Genomic DNA, 21928 nt, shown 5'->3' on the forward strand with positions numbered 1-21928 from the left:
TCCCTATGGTGGCCACAATCAAATATCTGTGTCTTGAATTTTGGGTTTTGCTTTTCCTTCCTCTTCCTCTTGTTTTGCTGCTGCCGCTGGTGATGGTGCAAATGGTTTCTTCTGGTAATGTCAAAATGCTAGTCATTCTGAGGAAGGCTGGACAACTGGTGAGAAAGGTTCAGGTGCATAGAGAGCATTTTGCATCTATAGCCTTGAACTAAAGACATATTTTCTTCCCTCTGGAAAAGGCTCTTTAGGTAGGGGCCAGGATCTTCAATAGCAATGGGAAACATTGAACTGGCTCTGGCTGCCGACGACTTTGTCACATGGTCAGCGGTAGCTGGTGGTGGCACAGCTAGTTAGTAGCCAGCTGCAATAAATCACTACTGACCAAGAGGTCATAGGTTTGAAGCCAGCCCGGGTCTGAATGAGCTCCCAACCATTAAATAATCTAGCTTGCTGTTGACCTATGCAGATCAAAATACAGCTGCATCTGTCGAATAGGAAATTTAGGTACAACCTCTGAGGATGCCTGCCATCGATGTGGGTGAAACATCAGGAGAGAATACTTCTGGCGGCAAGAATTGTTTATGCTAGATCATGGAGGACGAATTATATTCCGGAAAAAGAAGAATGGATAGGCAAAGTAGTAGATATTATGAATATGGATAAATTGACAGGGATACTTGCAAGATCTCAAGGAAGGGTTATAAAGGAGACAGATTGGTCCCCCTTCATTGAATGGTTAAAAATCAATAAAGTAAAATGGACAATATAGAAATAGGAGAAGACTAAAAAATTAAAATGGGCAATGTAAATAGACTATCACCGCTCTGATATATAAAAACTTAGAAGGTTAAGGAATAAACAGAAGAAAAAAAGGAAAAGGGACTTTTTTTTTCCTTTTCTTTATCTACACCACAAAGAAGAATGGAAGATCTTACTACCCCTTTGTTTTTGTTTTGTTTTTTGTTTTTTTGTTTTTTTTTTCCTTTCTATATTTCTATATTTTTCTATATTATTTATTTATTTATTTTAGTTTCTATATTTCCTACTTTTCTATTTACTTAGATTGTTCCCCCCCTTTTTATGTAAAAGAAATCTATCTTTACCTTAATAAAAATTATTTAAAATAAAAAAGGAGAGAATACTTCTGGAACATGGCCATATAGCCTGGAAAACATACAACAACCCTGTGATCCCGGCCATGAAAGCCTTTGACAACAAATTTAGGTACTGCTTTATGCGGAGAGGCAATTTTAACTAATTTACAACACCATAAAACCTTCCAGCAGCTTGTGGAAGAATGAGGAAGTACTCCATCAAGGACTCAGTGTCACAAGTGAACAGTGAAGCGGCAGCTCCCCCTGTGGCCGGAATCGAGCATATCCTCATGAAGCCGGAAGCTGGAAAGTTAAATTGCCTCTGTGTCTGTCTATATATGTCGTATGTCTAATGACATTGAATGTATATGTGCATTGTGATCCAGCCTGAGTCCCCTTCAGGGTGAGAAGGAAGGAATGTAAATACTGTAAATAAATAAATAAGGTCCTTAGTGTCCTACCACCTTATCCGACAAGGGTCTTTTGGCCCCTTGCTCTTCTTCTGGGACGGGGACTACTGAGTTCCATCACACAATGCTGGCTTGGCCCTGCCCCATTGATCCCATAGTGGTGAGGAGTGCGCAATGATAGGTCACTCATTCAAACAAAAGAACTTTCATAAAATGCATGGGACCTAATTATTATTATTTATTCATTTCTATCCTGCTTTTTCCCCATGGGTGGGATTCGAAGAGCTGTACAAACTTTAAAAACACAAATACATATACATCAATACATAAAATACATAATGAACTAAAACATTGTAAGCCAATTTAAAGAAATAACCCAGTATGAACACCCCCTGTATGACAAATATAACTGATGGTCCTCTTTGTTCTGTCCCTTGGTGGGACAACAGTGATTCATTCAAAGTATTTTGCCCTCCTTTGTCCATGATATTGATAGAATTTGGAAAGTCCATAATATCCATAGAATTTGGTTCTGAGCTTGACTGCATACATTTTGGTCTCTGATTGATATAAAGAAATGGGTTTGATTTTTCCAAAAACAGTCTGCACACTAGAGTACTAACCTTCATACTTTCAAAGGAGCGTCTTCCTATAACAATAAGGCTCAGAAACTTACCCTTTTGCCTGATAACTAAATGTCCTGTAAGATATGGGAGAATATATTTCCACATTTCATAGAAATAGAACAATCTTATAATTAAGCCCTTTAAGGTCCTACTGATCCACCTTTGAAGTTACATAACAGAATTCAGAATGGGAAAGCCGGCTTGTCCAAAGCACAAAAAGACCATCTTACTTATAAAGGCCAAAATTCAGGAAACTGTCTTTCTATCAATCTGGACAGGAAGAAATCTCTTATTTGGTGTATCATTTCAAAAGAACAAAAGCATCAGGGTAGCAGTTGTTCCCTTTTTAAAGCTCAAAATACATGCACAATAACAGGAATGTGTGGAATTAATGGCACTGAAATAACTTGTATGAATTACAGGCAAAAATCTTTCAGGAGCTATCTTAATATATCTATATATATAAAAGAGTAATGAAATTTCAGCCTAGGACAAAACAACAAAACTACACATCCCAGAAATACTAAACTTGGCAGCACAACCCCTCGTCCATGTCTCTACGTTCATACAACAAAAAGCTCGAGCTACTCCAGAAAATGGCCAGGCTTTGAGACTGCAAGGCTATTCACTGCTATTCCACCTGGCCAACAAAGGACTCCCATAAGCCACAGCAACGCGTGGCCGGGCAAAGCTTATATATATATATATATATATATATATATATATATATATATAGATATAGATATAGATATAGATATATAGATATATATATTGTTTTGATTTTTGTCCTTCCTCTTCTCCCTCTTCTTCCTCATCTTCTTCTTAATGTATATTTTTATCTTGCCCCATCAAGATGTATATTTTATATTCTTCCTTGGGGAACAGCTGCACAGCAATAAAAATAATGAAATCCCTGGTTGGGGTTGCCTAGCAAAAACTCAATTTCTGAATTTGGACATTTTGGACAAAAAAAATGCCTAACTGTTTATGTAGGGGAATTTGCACACGAGTATACACCTGCAAAATTCCAGTGATAGAGTTTACACCTGAAAAGAGGTAAATCAGAGTCTTTTATGAAATTATGTTTTCACGTGGTTCTGTTTTTACCATCATACCACCTGTATCAGTGCAGAAATATTAGTTCTCGTTTTGATTTTTTGAAGCACGCAAACTTTAAGGAAATGAAAATAAGCAAAGGAAACACAAAGTAACTTTGACATGAAAATGGAAGGCAAGGAGGAATCAGTCTGGTGTGAAGAATGTTTTGGTTCTCCTTCCTTTTCCTCTTGGGCTTCTTCTGATTCTTCCCATCTAAAACATTCAGAATCTGCTAAGAGGTCCTGATGTGCCGCTGTCTTCTTCATGTTGAGCCCTCTGAAAGTAAGTCTCCAAGGTCCATATTTTCCATGAAAGAAGGGGAAAAAAAAGCTTTATAAGCATCCACTGGCCATAAAATTAAGCAAGTGCAAGGAAAGGGGTTGGCAAAGGGCAGCAGCCAGGTTGCTCACTCCCCTGTTGCATCAGCTCCACTGACTTGCTACCTAGCAAAATTCAAAGTGCTGGCTTTAGCCTATAAAGCCCTAAACGGTTCCGGCACAATCTACCTGTCCTAATGTCTCTCCCTATGAACCACCTCGGAGTCTAAGATCGTGTGGGGATGCTCTGCTCTTGATCCCACCTCCTTCACAAGCGTGACTAGTGAGGACAAGAGACAGGGCCTTTTCAGTGGTGGCCCCTCAGCTGTGGAATTCCCTCCCTAGCAATATGATATCAGCCCACTCCCTCCTAACCTTTAGGAAGAGAGGAAAAACTTCGCTTTGGGAGCAGGCCTTTGATAAATAGTGTAGTGCAAAAAAAGATTTTTACCTGGAAATCGTGCAATGGATTTTGGAACGGCTTTAGACCTTGCCTTTGGATGACATGTCTCATATTGAAATGTGTTTTAATTATGTTTTATGTCTGTTTTAATTTTTATAATTCTATTTCATGACTGTGTTTTATGCCCAAGGCACTGTATAAGCACTGTTTGTAATTCCCCTCGGGATAGAGAAAGGCAGGATATAATTACAGTAAAAAAGGTAAAGGTTTCCCCCTGACGTTTAATTTAAATACAGGACTGTCCCTCAAAATCCAGGGTGCCTGGCAACCCTGGGTTTGGTGTCTCTGAAACTGAGAAAATATGACTTGGCCAGGCTCACCCAAGTGTGTTTACATGTCTAAGAGGGGACTTAGACACCTCTTAGTCCTGGTCTCCAGAGCCATCGTCCCATGCACAAATCATGCACCAATCTGTATCAGTTTAACAATATAATAATATATAATACTCATATTATACTATACTAATAGTATAATATATTGTATATAGATATAATATTGATAATATTATGATGTAATACAATGTAATAATAATACACTGTTATAATTGTACATTTATATTACATGTAATATTACTAATAATATTGCAATATATTCGTATAAAAGGTAAAGGTTTCCCCTGACGTTAAGTCCAGTCGTGATCAACTCTGGGGGTTGGTGCTCATCTCCATTTCTAAGCTGAAGATCCGGCGTTGTCCATAGACACCTCCAAGGTCATGTGGCCAGCATGACTGCATGGAGCGCCGTTAACTTCCTGCCGGAGCGGTACCTATTGATCTACTCACATTGGCATGTTTTTGAACTGCTAGGTTGGCAGGAGCTGGAGCTAACAGTGGCTGCTCACGCCGCTCCCGGGGTTTGAACCTGGGACCTTTCGGTCTCCAGCTCAGTGCTTTAACGCACTTCGCCACCATTAACGCACTGTAAATAATAAATAAATTCCGGTAAATAAATAAATAAACATAGCAGTGTGCTTCCATCATTTGAAAGCTGCCTTTCACACAACATAAAACCCAAACAAAAAGCTTCCATGCAGCCAGACTAGCTCTTCCAGCTTACCACTAGGCACTATTGGCTCCACACTTTAAGGTAGCAGTCTTTGGGCTGTGATGAACTAGGAAGAAGAAAATGGCACCCTTTGTTATTTTGGTCTATTGGTACAAGGCAAAAAAAAAAAAAGAGATAATTAAACTTCCAAACCCTTTTGGTGTGGAGTTATTTTCCCATTTTCTTACCTGCAGAAATAACTCAATTCGATCTGCGAAGATCTTGATGAGCCCATCTTATTTGTTGCATTACAGTGGTAAATGCCGCTATGCTTTCTGCTTGCTTTGCTTATAATCAGCAAAGCACCTTCCGCAACCAGCTCCTGTTCTTTTTTATACCAAGCATAAGTCACTTCCTGGGGGTTTGCCTTTCCCACTTCACATCTCAGCTGAAGGGACTGGCCCATCATGACTACATCTTTTGTTTCAGGCAGAGCTATTACACTCCTGGGAGCAACTACAGGCAAGAGGAGGAAAAAGAATATACCAAGGAAACATTGTCCAAGGACATGGAAAATCCCAAAACACATGAACCCAAAGAAGCCACACCTGCAAGCCATATCAAATGTAATATCTCTGGATCAAATTAGATACGAATTTTGCAAGCACCATTCAGGAAATAAATATTCTCTAATTTCAGTCTCACATATAAAAACAGAAAATATTATTATTTTTCTTTTGGATAGACAAGATTTTAAGAATTTTGCACTTTATGTGACTTATTTCTATGTTTGCTTTTTGTTTGTTTGTTTGTTTTACATTTTGGAACTTTTTGTGACAATATTTTTTGGGGAAGGAAAGATTTCACAAAAAAGCATCTGAAGCAAAAACACTTGGAATAAAGGTGCAAGTCTTTTTGCTTTCACCTGAGGCAAAACCTTGGTAAAAGTTGACTGTCATTTTTGATAGTTGCCTTGGTGTGTTGAAACATCTTTTCTTGTCAAGAATGTTGTTTGCATCCCTAAGCAACATGTATATTTTATCCCATCATCTACATGGGCCTTTTTTGAAATGCATATATCCGTTTTGGGCAAGTGATGTAGGGACTCTCTGCATCATGTTTGGAACTGCCAAGACTGACTGAATGCATATTTTTCTTTAAATGATATTGGTGGGAGATTGGGCAGACAAGAAAGAGCAGTAGTGTTCAGGGAGTTAGGGTGCAAGTTCACCCAGATGTCCAAGAACATTTTCTCAGAGAGTTTGAAATCTAGGTGGCCATTCAAAAGATGATGGACAGATAGCTGGCAAGACCAGCTGGGTTGGTGAACCTCAGCTGCATGGCTCACAAATGCCATTGCCATTTTGTGAATTTCAAGTTATCCTAAATGGTTTCATGTTTCTAAATGGAGATTTGAATTCAGCATTGAGTCAAGTGGGACGAGTTGATATAAATGGTCAACTGTTCCCCATTAGTAGGATAATAGAAAAAATGGGAAATAAATACCGAATAAAAGTATTAGGCCTATATAATAAACTTATGAGGAGATATGGGAAATGTACAGGCAAAGAAGGTAAGCTAGAGAACATACTTATAAAAGGACAGAAATCAGAGAAAAGATTAGCAGGAGCAATATACCAATTGATGATAAAAGATGACGAATATATTGTAAGAACACTCCAAAATAAATGGCAAAAAGAAGGCCCTCTCACAAAACAAACAATAGAGGAAATAAGGAAGTGAGTTAAGAAAATTAAAATGGAGAAGTATAAAGAGTTAGAAAGAAAATTTATTTGGAAATGGTACAGGACACCAGCCCAATTATCAAATATGGGAATGAGAATAAGCTGGCATTGTGGAGCAAATAAAGGTTGGTATGCTCACATGTGGTGTGAATGCCCAAAGATAATAATTTTCTCCATTATAAAGATAATGTAGAAACAATTTAAAATACCAGTTCAAGTGAATATGAACTTCATGTTAATGGGAGTACTAGGGAATCATAAGATTAATGTAAAAAATCAAGATTAGTTCAGAGCAATGATTTTAGCAGAAAAGGCAGTAGTAGCATAGGGGCAGAGAGATAAAATCTGGAAAATTTGGAAAATTGGAACAATTACCTGTTTGATCAAGTCCAATCAGAGATTATAGCATGCATAGTTTGAGAGGATTTGAGCAGTGCAATAAGGGACTATCGGATAACACAATGAAAAATGGAATGGCCCTGGAGTATAATTTGGATTGCATGATTTTAATTGATGTTTTAATGTTGATATTTTAATTGTTTGGGATTTTAATGTGTTGTTTATTTATCGATATGTATATTTGTGGCACTGATTCATTGCCTTTGTAAGGCTGCTCTGAGTTCCCTTCGGGGTGAGAAGGACGGGGGTACAAGTGTGGTAAATAATAAATAAATAAATAAATAAATAAATAAATATTACCTATTCACAGTTTGTGTTATCATGTGCTTAATAAAATTATTTTTTTTTAAGTGGGATGAGTGGCCTTTGGATCAAATATGGAATAAATCATGTTCTTTTCTAACAACCCAGCTGATTTTCATGTCAAATGGCACAGTACCTATCCCTGTTCACAATGTGTCTAGTTCAGTTATAGGCAACTTGTAACTCTCCAAATGTTGTTGTTCTGGAACTCCCAGACACTTTAGCCAGAAGAAAATGATGAAAAATGATGGGAGTTACAGCCCAACAATATATGAAGACCAACAAGGAGCTCAAGGTTCCTTCTCCAATCTCCACTGTTTACTTACATTGCACATCTAGCTTCATCGTATTCCTGGATCTCTGTGACCCAGTCTCACTCTTTAGAAGACATTTCAGCACTTTCCCATGGTCCCCAAAACTGGGTTCAAAATTCAACACTGTGCGGATCACTCCATTTTCAATTGTTGTGTCTTGTGAAGACAAACGATCTTCCTCCAAGCCACTGAGAGTCAATGTCATATTCTCCTCTGGACAATGGTAAGGTGCAGAACAGATCACTTTGGCTGTCTTCCGTTCTTCAATTTCCACAGGCACGGTTTCCATCTTGGGTTCTGGAAGTGTTTCTGTATCCAGAGAACAAAGAAAGAAATTTCACGAAGGCTTCCCCTTAATTCTGTCCACAATAAAGGTGTTTACCACAAGGTCACTATTTCATAACATGTACCCAATCTTACATGTTCTTACCTGTAACATTTACCGGAGCAATCATAAATCTTTTAAGTGGCCAAGGATAGTCTGGAATTGAAGCAAGTACTCTTGCATGGTAGGTGCCACTGTCCTTTGTCTGGAGTTGGGTGATCATCAAACTGCAATTCGCAAGGGTAACATTCCCTATGAAGTGTACTCTCCCCTGAAAGCGTGGAGATGTTAGATTCATCTGGTTCATTGGTGTTTTGGAACTGTCATACAACAGGTGATCATAGTAGTCCTCCAAAATATCAGGTTCAAAATACCACAATACAGAAATGGAAATGACAGTATGAGGAGCTTCATTAATATAGCATGGAATCCATACACAGGATCCTTTCCAAGAAGCTCGAGAATTGAGTCTTATGCTCAATGGCGTTTTATAACACTGGTCACCTGAAATAAAGAAGCGAATGGTCAGAAGCAAGGAGATTACTTTTCCTTTCCACACTCTAGACATCAAACTCCTGTGTGCCTCCCAGAATTCAGAAAGTCTCATCTCCTTGTCCATTCATCCAATAGATAGATCAATAAATAAATGTTGCAATAATTTATGCAAAGTACAAATGCATAAAAGCCGGGCTAATTTTCTTTGTCACAGAACTCTCTGGACTTCCATTTTTTAAACAACTACCACTCCGGGGTTGTTGTATGTCTTTCGGGCTGTGTGGCCATGTTCCAGAAGTATTCTCTCCTGACGTTTCGCCCACATCTATGGCAGGCATCCTCAGAGGTTGTGAGGTATGGATAAACTAAGTAAGGAAAGGAAAGAATATATATCTGTGTAGAGTCCAGGGTGTAGCAAGACATACAACAACCCTGTGATCCTGACCATGAAAGCCTTCGACAACAACTACCACTTCGTTGCATTATTTTGATATCAGTGAACAATAAACCATTTAGACCTGGAGAGGCTGCATATTGTTCACCATCAAAAAAAAAATCCCACCATTCCTGATAGGTGTACTGGAATATTTTTTCAGGCAAGAGGTTTATATTTTGTTTCTTGCAAATTCTATGTCTTCATACAGTTTCTTGTTTTCTTCACATTCTTTTTTACATTCTTAGTGAGAGTGTACTTCAGATTTAAATACATTCTGAAACTAGACTTTGTCCAGACTGACTTTGATTGATTTGGCAAATGTTTAAATTGAATCAAGACATTGTTGTAGCTGAATGAATCTGAATCAAAATGTTTCAAATAAGGCACTGGCAATCTGAATTTGGAGGAATACAAAAACAGGCAGTGGCATTCATGACATCTGTGTTATATGAGAATGTGCCCTCAAGGTTCCTATTGACTTATGGCAACTGTATGAATTTCATAGGGTTTTCTTATACAGCAAATATTCAAAGGTGGTTCTGGCAGTTCCTCCTTCTAAAATGTAACTGATGGCCTGCTATTCATTAGTGATCGACCATCCAGTTACTAAGCAAGGCTGACCCTGTTTGGCTTCCAAGATCAGACAGGATCTGATGCCTTGATGAGATTTAAAATATTTATGCTAGCCGATAATGAGTCTACACTATGGACCTTATCATATGTGCTCCTGGAATCATCACACATTGTGCAGGATCCGGTGGTGTCTGGGGAGTCATGGGGAACCAGTCGCCCCATGCTCTGCATCACCTGGCTTCCCCCATATATCCAAATATAACATGGGAAGCGTCCCATGTTGCCACCACAGTAGCACATGCCAGTTCATCTTTAGTCTTCTGATGGAGCCATGCTGGAAGTAGTTGCACATTGTCGGTGGGAACCAGCAGGCACCAATGCAAAACTAAAGAGGAACCGATGTTGCCACTAGAATTTACCCCGCCTGATGAAGTCATACATTTTAAAACAACCTGAAGTGAGCTATCAAAGGTTCTGAACCTATTCCCTTGTTCCATGTACTTATGTTAACTTCCAAAAATGGAAAATGAAATCATAAATTTTAAAGCAACCTGAAGTAGAGCTGTCCAAGGTGCTGAACCTATCCCCTTGTTCCATGTATCTATGTTAACTTCCAAAAAAGGAAAATGAAATCATAAATTTTAAAGCAACCTGAAGTAGAGCTGTCTAAGGTGCTGAACCTATCCCCTTGCTCCATGCATCTATGTTAACTTCCAAAAATGGAAAATGAAATCATAAATTTTAAAGCAACCTGAAGTAGAGCTGTCCAAGGTGCTGAACATATCCCCTTGCTCCATGTATCTATGTTAACTTCCAAAAATGGAAAATGACTGTCTTTGAGGTAAAACCCCAAAGTGATATTACATTCCTCCTGGTTATGCCAGGAATAACACTGCTGCCCAGAAGGGAATCAGTAGATGATAGTCTCAAATTCCTTTACAGTTGGCCCTCCTGAGTTAGAGCAAAATTGAGATCTTAGGTTTGATCATCTGTCAATTCCAGCAGCTCTCTGTTTCTGACTCACAAATAACATCAAGCAGGACTCTAGGTGAGATGTTCGTGCCCACACTGTTACTGACTTCACACCAGTAATTGCCAAACTGTGCAAAAGCGATATCTGGAAAGATGAGCATTTCATCAGTAGCATTCAGCTGTTGCCCGTCATGGTACCAGGTATAGGCAAAATTACGTGGGTTTGCCATTCCCACTTGACACCTCAGCTGTACAACACTGCCTTCAATAATATACTCTGGTGCTCCTTTCCAAATGTTTACATCCTTAGGGGCAACTGTAGGTCAAAAACAAAACATCAGAATGAGACACGTTCATATGGAATCAACTCAATGAAGAAGAAACATATAATAAAGATGTGTTCCAGGATGATTTTATTAATATAAGGTCAAAATAACAATGTATGCTTGCCTCACTTTCTCACAACTCACTCTTTCAATGTTTACACATTACAAACACATTCCATTAATTTGAGGAGACCCCAGTGGTGCAGCGGATTAACCACTGAGCTGCTGAACTTCCTGACCGAAAGGTCAGCAGTTCGACTCCAAGGAATGGAGTGAGCTCCTGCTATTAGCCCCAGCTCCTGCCAACCTAGCAGTTCGAAAACATGCAAATGTGGGTAGTTTAATAGGAAACCACTCAGGCGGGAAGATAACAGCTCTCCATGCAGTCATGCCAGCCATATGACCTTGGAGGTGTCTACAGACAACGCCGACTCTTCAGCTTAGAAATGGGCATGAGCATCAATCCCCAGAGTTGGACATGGCTAGACTTAATGTCAGGAGAAAACCAACCTCCATTAATTTGAGGAGAAGTCTGTTCTTTCATTAGTTCTTGAGATTGGCTTGGAACTGCTGGCACATACACTACAGTGTACTGTAATGCGTTATATTTATTTTTCAGCAATCAAAATACACTCACAAAGTTTAAAACATGTATGCCTGCAACATACAACAATTCTGATGAATGCTCACTCATTAGATCAACCTGAACTTTTGATAGCACTGAAAATATTTTTCTGTATGTTTGGGACTCAACTGGACTTTGCTTTACTTAAGTATTTTTTTATTTGAAAAAGAAAGAACATTATAGAATGGCAATAATAATAATACGGGCAAGTGAGATTTTGTGATATATAATACAAAAGCTGCACAGCTACATTCTACATACTACAGTACTGCTAACTACATCAAAACACAAAGACAGAAACAGAACACACAGCAACACACACATACACACAAGCTAAGTGAACAAACAAAGAAGAAGACATTTCTATGAACCTCACACTCATTGTATGATAGTTTATATCTCTTATTATTCTCCACCCTTGGTGTTATATAACCATGTTTCTACATTAGGTACCATTCTTCTCATTCATAAATCCCACAATGAATAATTGTCGCCATAGTTGTGAAAAGGTAATAAACAAGTCCCAATCTTTCTCAAATTTGATCAGAGATTTCTTTTTAATCGACATTGTCTGTTTGTCCATCTCAGCTAGTTCACAGATCTTCATCAGCCATTCCTCTTGCATTGGGGTAACTGGTTCCTTCCATCTCTGAGCAGGAACAATTCTTGTTGTAGTTATTATATGTTGTAATAATATTCCAGATGTTCTTTTGAGATGGTCATGCAGCATTCTCAAGAAATAAAGTTCTGGTCTCATAGTGATTTTAACATTGACCACTTATTCCATCCTCATAGGTGACTCCAATATTTTTTCTAGGCCTTTCTGCAAGACATTCACATATGATAAAATGTCCCAACATTGTCATCCCATTTCCAACATGTACTAGGACTGCATTTATTATACATCTTATGAAGTCTCTCTGATGTAAAATACCACCTATTGATATACCCCCATAAAATCTTTTCCTCTGCGATTAACATGGTCTAGCTGCCAATCTATATATATAAAAGAGTGATGGAATTCCGGCGACCAACAAAACAAAAAAACTAAAGGCCCCCCAACCTTGAAAATTGACAGCACAACCCCTCATCCACGCCTCTAGGTTGATACAACAAAAAGAAAAGAAAAATAAAGTCCTAATTAGAGGGAGAGAAATAATTATTTTTATCCAATTGCTGCCAGTTAGAAGGCTAAGCTCCGCCCACTTGGTCTCCTAGCAACCAACTCACCCAGGGGACAGGCAGAGTTAGGCAATAATAATACACATCGAATCATAGCATCAGACAGTTAGGAGACACCCCTAAAGGCCATCCAGTCCAACCCAATTCTGCCATGCAGGACACAACCCAAGCACTCCCAACAGATGGTCACCCAGCCTCTCAACACTAATAATAATAATAATAATAATAATAATAATAATAACAACAACAACAACAACATACAATCCTAAGGTTTGGAGTGACCCCTAAGGGTCATCCAGATCAACTTCCTTCTACCATGCAGGAGGACACAATCCAAACACTCCTGAAAGATGGCCATCCAGCCTCTACATAATAATGATGATGATGAACATGATAATAATAATAATAATAATAATAATAATAATAATAATAATAATAGAAGCATAGAATCCAAGAGTTTGCAGAGACCCCTAAGGGCCATCCAGCCCAACCCTTTCTATTATGCAGCAGGACACAATCCAAGCATTCACAACACATGGACAACGTATAAATACTATACAATACTACATAGGGACATAGACCCCCTCTACCCTCACCACTTACACAGTACACAAACAACCAAATGCATACTAAACATAAAGACAACCATACAACAGACATTCAATACCACCACTACCTCAACCATTTCTCACCAACACCACCAGACAATGCCACAGCAACGCGTGGCCGGGCACAGCTAGTAATAATATATAATATCCAGGTACTAAATTGCATTACTCACAGTGAACATCCACAGTGACTGCTTGAGATGAAGTACAACCAAGCCAGTTGCATGCTTCACATTTATAAGAAGTTGCCGGTCCAGGTGATGCAGGGAAGGTGAGAAGTTTCGGGCCACTGTACCGAAGTTCCACAGTATGGGAATCTGACTTGGCCCAGTTGTACCAGTTGTCATCAGGTAGACTTCTGCTCACGGAGCAGTTCAGTCTGACGTTATCTCCTTCCTTTATGGGCAGATCATTTAAAAGGACAAGCTGGACACCCAGGGGACTATCTGGAAAACCAGATCAATGGATTTCTTTAGGGAGGATAAAGTTCATAACAGGATTACAGTGAATATACGTACATGTGGAAACATGCTTAAAAATGAATAAATAAAATAGGGGGGAAATTATGTAAATTAAAAAAGAATAAATAAAATAAGGAAAAAATTATGTAAATTAATTTTTGAAATGTATTAAAATATTTTACACTAGCCTTCATCTCATGCTATCATTATGCTCCAACTATCCCTATCTGTGAATGATAAGAGCTGACAAACTAGAAGGTAATAGAAAGAACCTAGACCCCCCCAAGACGTCAAGTTACAAGACTGGGTCAAGAACTACAAAATCCCAAACTTTTAGGAGGAGTGCAATTCAATGTAGGTGAGTTTTCCAGGCTCTATGGCCATGTTCCAGAGGCATTCTCTCCTGACGTTTTGCCCATATCAATGGCAGGCATCCTCAGAGGTTGTGAGGTCTGTTGGAAACTAGGCAAGTGGGGTTTATGTGTCTCTGGAAAATCCAGGTAGGGAAAAGGAACCCTTGTCTGCTTGAGGTAAGGGTGAATGTTGCAATTGGCCACCTTGATTAGCATTGAATGGCCTGGCTGCTTCCTGCCTGGGGGAATCCTTTGTTGGGAGATGCTAGCTGGCCTCAATTGTTTCATGCCTGGAATTCCCCTGTTTTCTGAGTGTTGTTCTTTATTTACTGTTCTGATTTTCAAGTTTTTAAATACTGTAGTCAGATTTTGTTCATTTTCACAGTTTACTGTCCCTATATCTACCACCTGTCACAGAAGTGGTCCAGCAAAATATACTATGGCCAAAAGTAGTAAAATCTACACAGATATTGAGGTAATTAGGAACCCCGGTGGTGAAGTGTGTTAAAGTGCTGAGCTGCTGAACTTGCAGACCGAAAGGTCCCAGGTTCAAATCCGGGGAGCGGAGTGAGCACCCGCTGTTAGCTCCAGCTCCTACCAACCTAGCAGCTCGAAAACATGCAAATGTGAGTAGATCAATAGGTACCGCTTCGGCGGGAAGGTAACGGCGTTCCATGCAGTCATGCCGGCCACATGACCTTGGAGGTGTCTACGGACAACGGCGGCTCTTCGGCTAAGAAATGGAGATGAACACCAACCCCCAGAGTCAAACATGACTGGACGTAACATCAGGGGAAACCTTTACCTTATTGAGGTAATTCAATAGTACTTCGTGCCCCATCCAAAAGAACACATACATGCATATAACCCAGAAGTATGTACATGATTTCAGCCATTATCTTTTGAGTTAATCCCATTCAGGATGTCACACTGAACACACTCACGTTTCACATCCAGCTGCAGCGTTGTCTTGGATTTGTGTGACCCATCCTTGTTAGTCAGCAAGCATATCACCTTTTTGCTCTCTTCTTCCCATGTTGGTTCAAAACTCACGATCGTCTGGATTGTCCTGTTTCCAATGTTCCTTTTTTGTGGATGCTTCTCTAAGCCACGAAGAGTCAACATCATTGGCTCATTGGGACAATGGTAAGAAACTGAACAGATCACCTTCATCGCCCACAATCCCGGGGTTTGTATGCGTCGAGTTTCCACCTTGGGTTCTGGTGGGGTTTCTGAATCCCAAAAATAAAAGGGAGAACGTTGGTGCATTTTTGGGGATAGTGAGAAATGTAACATTTGGTAAATTCGGGACTGTTCTATATGACTATTTAGTATGGCCTCAATTTAGAATGACTGAAGGACCTCAGTAGATAGTTTTGTTTTTGTTTTTGATGTTTAAAGTCATAATCAAATGTTTCTTTAACATTATTCCAACATATTTAACCTTTTCAGGAATCACTTATTTCTTATTTTGTAACATTCCAGCTTGTCCAGATAGCATTACATATTTCTTTTTCTTTAGATATTTTTTTCTTTTTCCTGTTCTCCCCCCCCGCCTTCCCTTTCTTTCCTTGACAACTAAACATAATACCTTTTCTGAACACAAACTTAACATTCACATCTTGACTATTATAAAATTTAAATTTTCATCACACTGTCTAACTTCTTTATGAAGAATGTCATGATGAAGAATTCTCTGGAACTATTTGATGTGACTTTATTTTCTTTTGTATATGTATTACAAGTTCTCACTTAGTGCACTTTGATCAGCCCATCCTTATGTTTTATTGATGTGCTTTAACTTTGTCTTATTAATGGTTTGATTTTTAATCGTATGTTTTAATTTTTCATTTGTGCATTTTCAATATTTGATATTTTTGTATGTATACTCTTTTGCATTTGTAAGCTGCCCCGAGTCCCTGCGGGGAGCTAGAGGCGGGGTACAAGAATAAAATTATTATTATTATTATTATTATTATTATTATTATTATTATTATTATTATTATTATTATTATGGCAGAACCCCTCAGTAGATAGTTTTTAAGACATTTGCTGAGGTCCTTCATTGGGGTTATATACATTTCAACGTGTCATTATGCTATACAACTCTTATGTTCTTACTAGCTGTGCCCGGCTACACGTTGCTGTGGCTTTGTCTGGTGGTGTTGGTGAGAAATTGTTGAGGTAGTGGTGGTATTTAATGTCTGTTGTATGGTTGTCTTTATGTTTAGTATGCACACCACTTCAGTGTGTGCATATATGGCAGTGTGGAGTCAAGATAATCCAGTTCAAAGCAGATAATATAAGATTATAAATGGGTTATATAGCTGCGTGGAAGGGCCTTGAGTCTACACTGCCATATAATCTAGTTAAAATCTGATAATCTGTGGAAGAGGCCTAAGTGAGGCCTAACTGTGCCTGTCCCCTGGGCTGAGTAGGTTGCTAGGAGACCAAGTGGGTGGAGCTTAGCCTTCAAACTGGCAGCAATTGGATAAAAACTATTATTCCTCTCCCTGTAATTAGGACTTTATTTTTCTTTTCTTTTTGTTGTATCAACCTAGAGCCGTGAATGATGGGTTGTGTTGTCAAATTTTGTGGTTGGGGGGGCCTGTAGTTTTGTTGTTTTGTCTGCTGCCCTGATGCCATCACTCTTTTATATATATATAGATTGCACAACTGATGTTCTATTTCTGTAGAGTAATTTATGCATAAAAAATCTTAGGATTCATAACACCATTATGTATAACACTGGTCAGAAAAGCTTCCCATTCTAGCATCTGAAAAGTCAGGCTGCAGAATAATTCTGCAGATACCATGGACTGCTAAAAACAAATGAATGGGTCCAAGACTAAATCAAATCTGAATCGAAAACGACTAAACTAAAACTGCCATACTTTGGGTATATCATAAAATAATCAGAAAGGATTATAGTGCAATAAAGTGGGGAAAGAGGGAGACCGTGCCAAAATGGATTGGTTCCAAGAAACCACAGCCAAGAGTTTGCAGGATCTATGCAAGGCAATTGGTGACCAACAGTCTTGGAGGTCTCTTATTAATGTCTGCCATAAGTCAAAGTTGACTTGAAGGCATGTAACAACAAACATCCCAAAAGAAAAAATTATGAAGGTCTTGTAGGACTAGGGAAGATCCTGTGAGCTGAGCATACAAAAACAAGTTTGGGGATGGATCAGATTTTGTCATGAGATAAGATGCCAAAAAAATAAAAACAAATCTGCAAAATGTTTACCTCTAACATGAATTTTTGCACTCTGGAACAATAGATGTAGCCTTTCATTGTTTTCGCCCAAAATGGCTACTTTTGCATTATATGTGCCACTGTCATTCATGTGGAGCTCAGTAATCATCAGACTGCAGTCTCTTTTGGTTAGATCTCCTACAAACCTCACCCGCCCTTGAAAGTTAGGACTTGTTAAGTTTACGTGGTCCTCCAAAGTTTTGGAGCTGTCAAACAATGGCTGAACGTTGTAGTCGAACAATGCATCAGCCAAAGAAGGACGAAAATACCAGGCTACGCTAGCATGGGGAAGATAAGCAAAATGAAGTGTTTCATTGATCTGGCAAGGAATCAACACACAGGATCCTTTCCAGGTCTCCAGGTTTTCAGGGTTTATGCTCAAAAGATTTCCATTACATAGGGAACCTAAATGGAGAAACACAAGAAAGATACCAGTCAGTTCCTTCTATCTGCCCAAATCCTGGTCATTTGCTGGCCTCTCTCTGCATAACACCTTCTGTCTTCCAAACTTAATTTAAAACATACATTTGTGACAATATTGGGTCCAGCTAGCACTCCTGATACATTATTCTAAAGGGTTGTTCTGAGTCTTTCAGTCTGTATGGTCATGTTCCAGAATCACAGAATCATATAATCATAGAATAGTAGAGTTGGAAGAGACCTCATGGGCCATCGAGTCCAACCCCCCACTAAGAAGCAGGAAATCTCATTCAAAGCACCCCCGACAAATGGCCATCCAGCCTCTGCTTAAAAGCCTCCAAAAAAGAAGCTTCTTGGGGTGCCTTCCATAGATGTGGGTGAAACATCAAGAGAGACAGCTTCTGGAACATGACCATACAGCCCAAAAGACTCACAACAACCCTGTGATTCTGGCCATGAAAGCCTTCAACAACACATTATAATAATAATATAATAATAATAACAACAACAACAACAACAACAACAACAACAATAATAATAAGGGACTCGGGGCAGCTTACATGGGGCCTTGCCCGATAAAACAATCAAATATCAAAACACAGCAGTAAAACAATTATCCAATAAAAACATCAATATCAGTAAAAACAATCATTAAAATCAACATAAAACATACAATATTAACACAGGCGACTAATTCATAGAACCCAGGCAAAGTGCAGAATGTGCTGAAATGGGTCAAAATGGGGAAGGTAATTTCACAGTTGAAATGGACAAAAGTGCAATATAACATTGGCAACACCTCAAGAATGGGGCTATTATAAAATGGGCAGATAGATCAGTCCGACAACAAATTAAGTGTCAAAGGCCTTTTGAAAGAGCCAGGTTTTTAAGCTCCTAAAATTCCCAACATGATTGGCTTTGAAGACAAAAAGGTCTGAATCGTAAGTTACATATAGTATTATTTGGTTAGCATTGCAATCTTCTTTTGTTTGTTTACTTTATATCCTGCCTTTCTGTCCCAAATTGGAGTTGAGTTCGTTTATAATAACCATATAGAACAAAAATGTTAAATCAAAAAATGACCGCAAGCATTAAAAAATCAAAACACTATTTTAAAATAAATTTAAGTATACATAATAGATGCAGCCTAGATCTCATGTCTCTCCTTGCATCAAGCGAACTGTTTTAAAATATGATACAACCCAAAATACACATTATTAGGCCAATGATTAGGCGACATGTCACCCATATCTACCCAGGGGACACATGGGAACCTATTTTGGATATATAGCATGAACTAGTCTTTTCCACCCCATTTTTTCCCATAGATCAAAAGGAGCAATAACAATCACAGATCAAATCTGAACTATTCATACATTACCATGAATTAAAAACAGCACAAAGAAATTTTTCATTTTGGCTCCATGCAATTGCCAACCCTGGATAAGGAAAACCAGATTGCTGATTAGAACTTTCATTTGTACAGAGACAATATACTCATAGTAAAAAAATACACCAAGGATGGGATAGGATTAGTTATATTATTCTGCAAAGAGGGAATGTCTGGCTGATACGTATATGAGTATGCCATACAGCAAAATTTTATTGTACACCTAACCTCTTTATTGTTCATCAGAGAATGGGAATGTGTACAGAAATGTCTCCCATAAATGGCCTAAATGCATTAAGCAGAATCTTGCCACAATTCAGGTATTTATTTGACTTTTTATTTGTGTGCCGTATCTTTCACAAATAAGCTGCATGCAAAGCTCTTCAAAAAAGTGGCAACTTAAATACAATGCCAATGGTTGCAATCTATCACAAGGTAATATTAGTGACTTGCAATTTTAAAAAGAGGCAAAGCAGGGCTAAATTTTAAAATGCAAACAGACAATCATCTTGACAATCCACATAGTCAATCCAAAAAGGCAAATAGCCATAATGAGCAAACCAAGTGTAATAGTTTTCATATCTGCTAGCATCAGGTCTTTTGCAAAGCCAATGGACTTTCATCACACATTCCAAACAAGCCCTTCTCATGCTTTCCATTACAACAATATAATTTTTTAAAGCATGCATTCTTGTAAGGGAAAGCACCCCCCATCCCCAAAATACTTCTTCCTTTCCATTTATTTTATGGTTTCCTTTCACCTAGGCTCAGAAATTTAACCTGGTTAAAATAATAATAATAATAATAATAATAATAATAATAATAATAATAATAATAGCTTTATTTTTATACCCCGCCCCATCTCCCCAAAGGGACTCGGGGTGGCTTACATGGGGCCTTGCCCGATAAAACAATCAAATATCAATAACAAAGCAATAACACAATTATCCCAATAAAAACATTAAAGTATTGGTACTATTATCAGTTTGAGGTATAGACTGCCAAATGACCAGCAAAGCACTGTCCTGGATAAAGATTTTCACAGCATAGAGACAAGCATATTCACTAAGGAATTATTTCAGATCAAGCTGCACAGAGAAAATAAAATAAGCTGGCAATACTATGATCTGGTGGTTAACATGCCAGAATTAAAAACAAGTTTTACCATTATTGTTCCTCTCCAGCAGCTCAAAATGACCAGAAAAGTAAAACTAACTATTCAGAGCAAATTGAGATGCAAACTCACCTGTAATGTGGTCAGATCTGACAGTGATTCCTTTGCTGGAATTTAAGTACTTCAGTCCGAAGAGTTATTTCTGCATTCCTTTGGTGTGTTTTTCACTCAGACTAAATGTTTGTGTGTGTGGGAGAAGGAAGAACTGGTACAGGGACAAGTCAAGGACAGTTATTGGCATCTAGACCTTTTGCATGAATTGCACAGCCAAATGTTCTTATCCCCATCCCACCTCGGAGCAAGTTGTTTGCGTACCTGGGGAAACAGCCTTGCATTATCAGGTAGCAACATGGGACTGGAGAACCAAAGAATGAGAATACTGTAGAACGTTGGGTGTTTCTGTGTCTAAATCTTTGTTTAAGAAGCCACTATGGATCTCTCCAGACATGGGCTACTGTGGGCACTTCTTCCCTATATTGTGGTATTGTTATTGTGCTGTTTCCATATTTCAAGGAGTCGGGAAGAAATATAAAAGACCTCTGGAGTCTGACGACCCTCTGACACTCTGTCCAAACAGGGTGGCAGCTATGAAAAGGATAAAGCCAAATGGTTTACCCCTCATAGGTTTTCCCCTTGATGTTCTTGTGCTTTGTTCCATGCCCTCTTGTGCCCACCTTTGATCAAACCCTCCTGGAATTTCATGATGCCACTGCAATCTTTCCTCTCTTTGTACACCTTTTGTTGGATTCCTGACAAAACAAATGCTGAACTTATCATTAACAAACTACATAATCAGATGGAGCAACATTTGTCCTCAGATGGCTAGCATTAGTAGCAACATTTGTTTGTTGTTGCTGCTAGTGGTTTGGATCTGAGTGACCTTGGACAGCTGGTACCTACCCATTAAATGGTGTACAGGATAACATCGTGTACTCTTTTATTCCAAAACTTCCAGAAACTAGTAGTTGTAGTTTGCTCCCCTCCCCACCAATCAAAAACATTCCCAAGGTATCATGAAGAGTGTTTGAAAGCATAGTAAATGTAAAGGTAAAGGTTTCCCCTGACTTTAAGTCCAGTCGTGTCCAACTCTGGAGGTTGGTGCTCATCTCTATTTCTAAGCCGAAGAGCCGGCGTTGTCCGTAGACACCTCCAAGGTCATGTGGCCGGCATGACTGCATGGAACGCCGTTACCTTCCCGCTGGAGCGGTACCTATTGATCTACTCACATTTGCATGTTTTCTTTCTTTCTTTTTGAATATAATTTTTATTGTAGAATTTTTTTACAAATATCTCCTAAGGGGATGGAAAGAGGAAGGATGAAGGGTTATAGGATGGGTGTTGGGGAGGGGAAAGGGGGTGATGGTGTGAGGGGGGATCAGTCCATGGGAAAAGGTAGGGATTGGGGGTAGGAGAGGAGCCCTAATTGGGGTGGGGGGGGATGGACTTCCGCTCTACTATCTTCTGTTAGTCTTCCTGCTTGATTCATCTTCTTAACTCTTCTTCTACATATTCTTCAAAGTATGTCCAATCCGTTTCTTTCATTATTCCTCCTGTATTTTTTTTTTAATCAAAAAAGTTA

General features: G+C 38.8%; 1 protein-coding gene across 2 annotated transcripts; it reads right to left on the reverse strand.

The window, feature by feature from the left end:
• Window positions 1–1727: 1727 nt before the first annotated feature.
• LOC134293743 (B-cell receptor CD22-like) lies at window positions 1728–21319 on the reverse strand. 2 transcript variants are annotated; one of them, XM_062962269.1, is made up of 11 exons: window positions 20422–21319; window positions 19167–19224; window positions 17357–17770; window positions 15054–15341; window positions 13469–13741; window positions 10607–10870; window positions 8184–8582; window positions 7766–8062; window positions 5241–5508; window positions 5065–5119; window positions 1728–3516 (listed from the first exon to the last, which is right to left on the reverse strand). In XM_062962269.1, exons 2-10 carry the CDS (start codon window positions 19198–19200, stop codon window positions 5074–5076), a joined length of 2283 nt encoding a protein of 760 aa, XP_062818339.1. In that variant the 5' UTR covers window positions 19201–19224; window positions 20422–21319; the 3' UTR covers window positions 1728–3516; window positions 5065–5073. The 2 variants fall into 2 exon arrangements, with proteins under 2 accessions (XP_062818339.1, XP_062818340.1); XM_062962270.1 differs by lacking the exon at window positions 10607–10870 and having other exon boundaries at window positions 20422–21315.
• Window positions 21320–21928: the final 609 nt, after the last annotated feature.

This window comes from Anolis carolinensis, unplaced genomic scaffold (assembly GCF_035594765.1).
Source record: "Anolis carolinensis isolate JA03-04 unplaced genomic scaffold, rAnoCar3.1.pri scaffold_10, whole genome shotgun sequence".
In the NCBI taxonomy this organism is placed as follows: domain Eukaryota; kingdom Metazoa; phylum Chordata; class Lepidosauria; order Squamata; family Dactyloidae; genus Anolis; species Anolis carolinensis.

Coding starts and splice junctions, on each gene's coding strand:
- LOC134293743 (XM_062962269.1), bottom strand. CDS start 19,200: ATGAAAAATTTCTTTGTGCTGTTTTTAATTCATG. Junction 17,771..19,166: donor TGTGCTGTTTTTAATTCATG/GTAATGTATGAA, acceptor TTCTCCATTTAG/GTTCCCTATGTAATGGAAAT. Junction 15,342..17,356: donor TGCAAAAATTCATGTTAGAG/GTAAACATTTTG, acceptor TTTGGGATTCAG/AAACCCCACCAGAACCCAAG.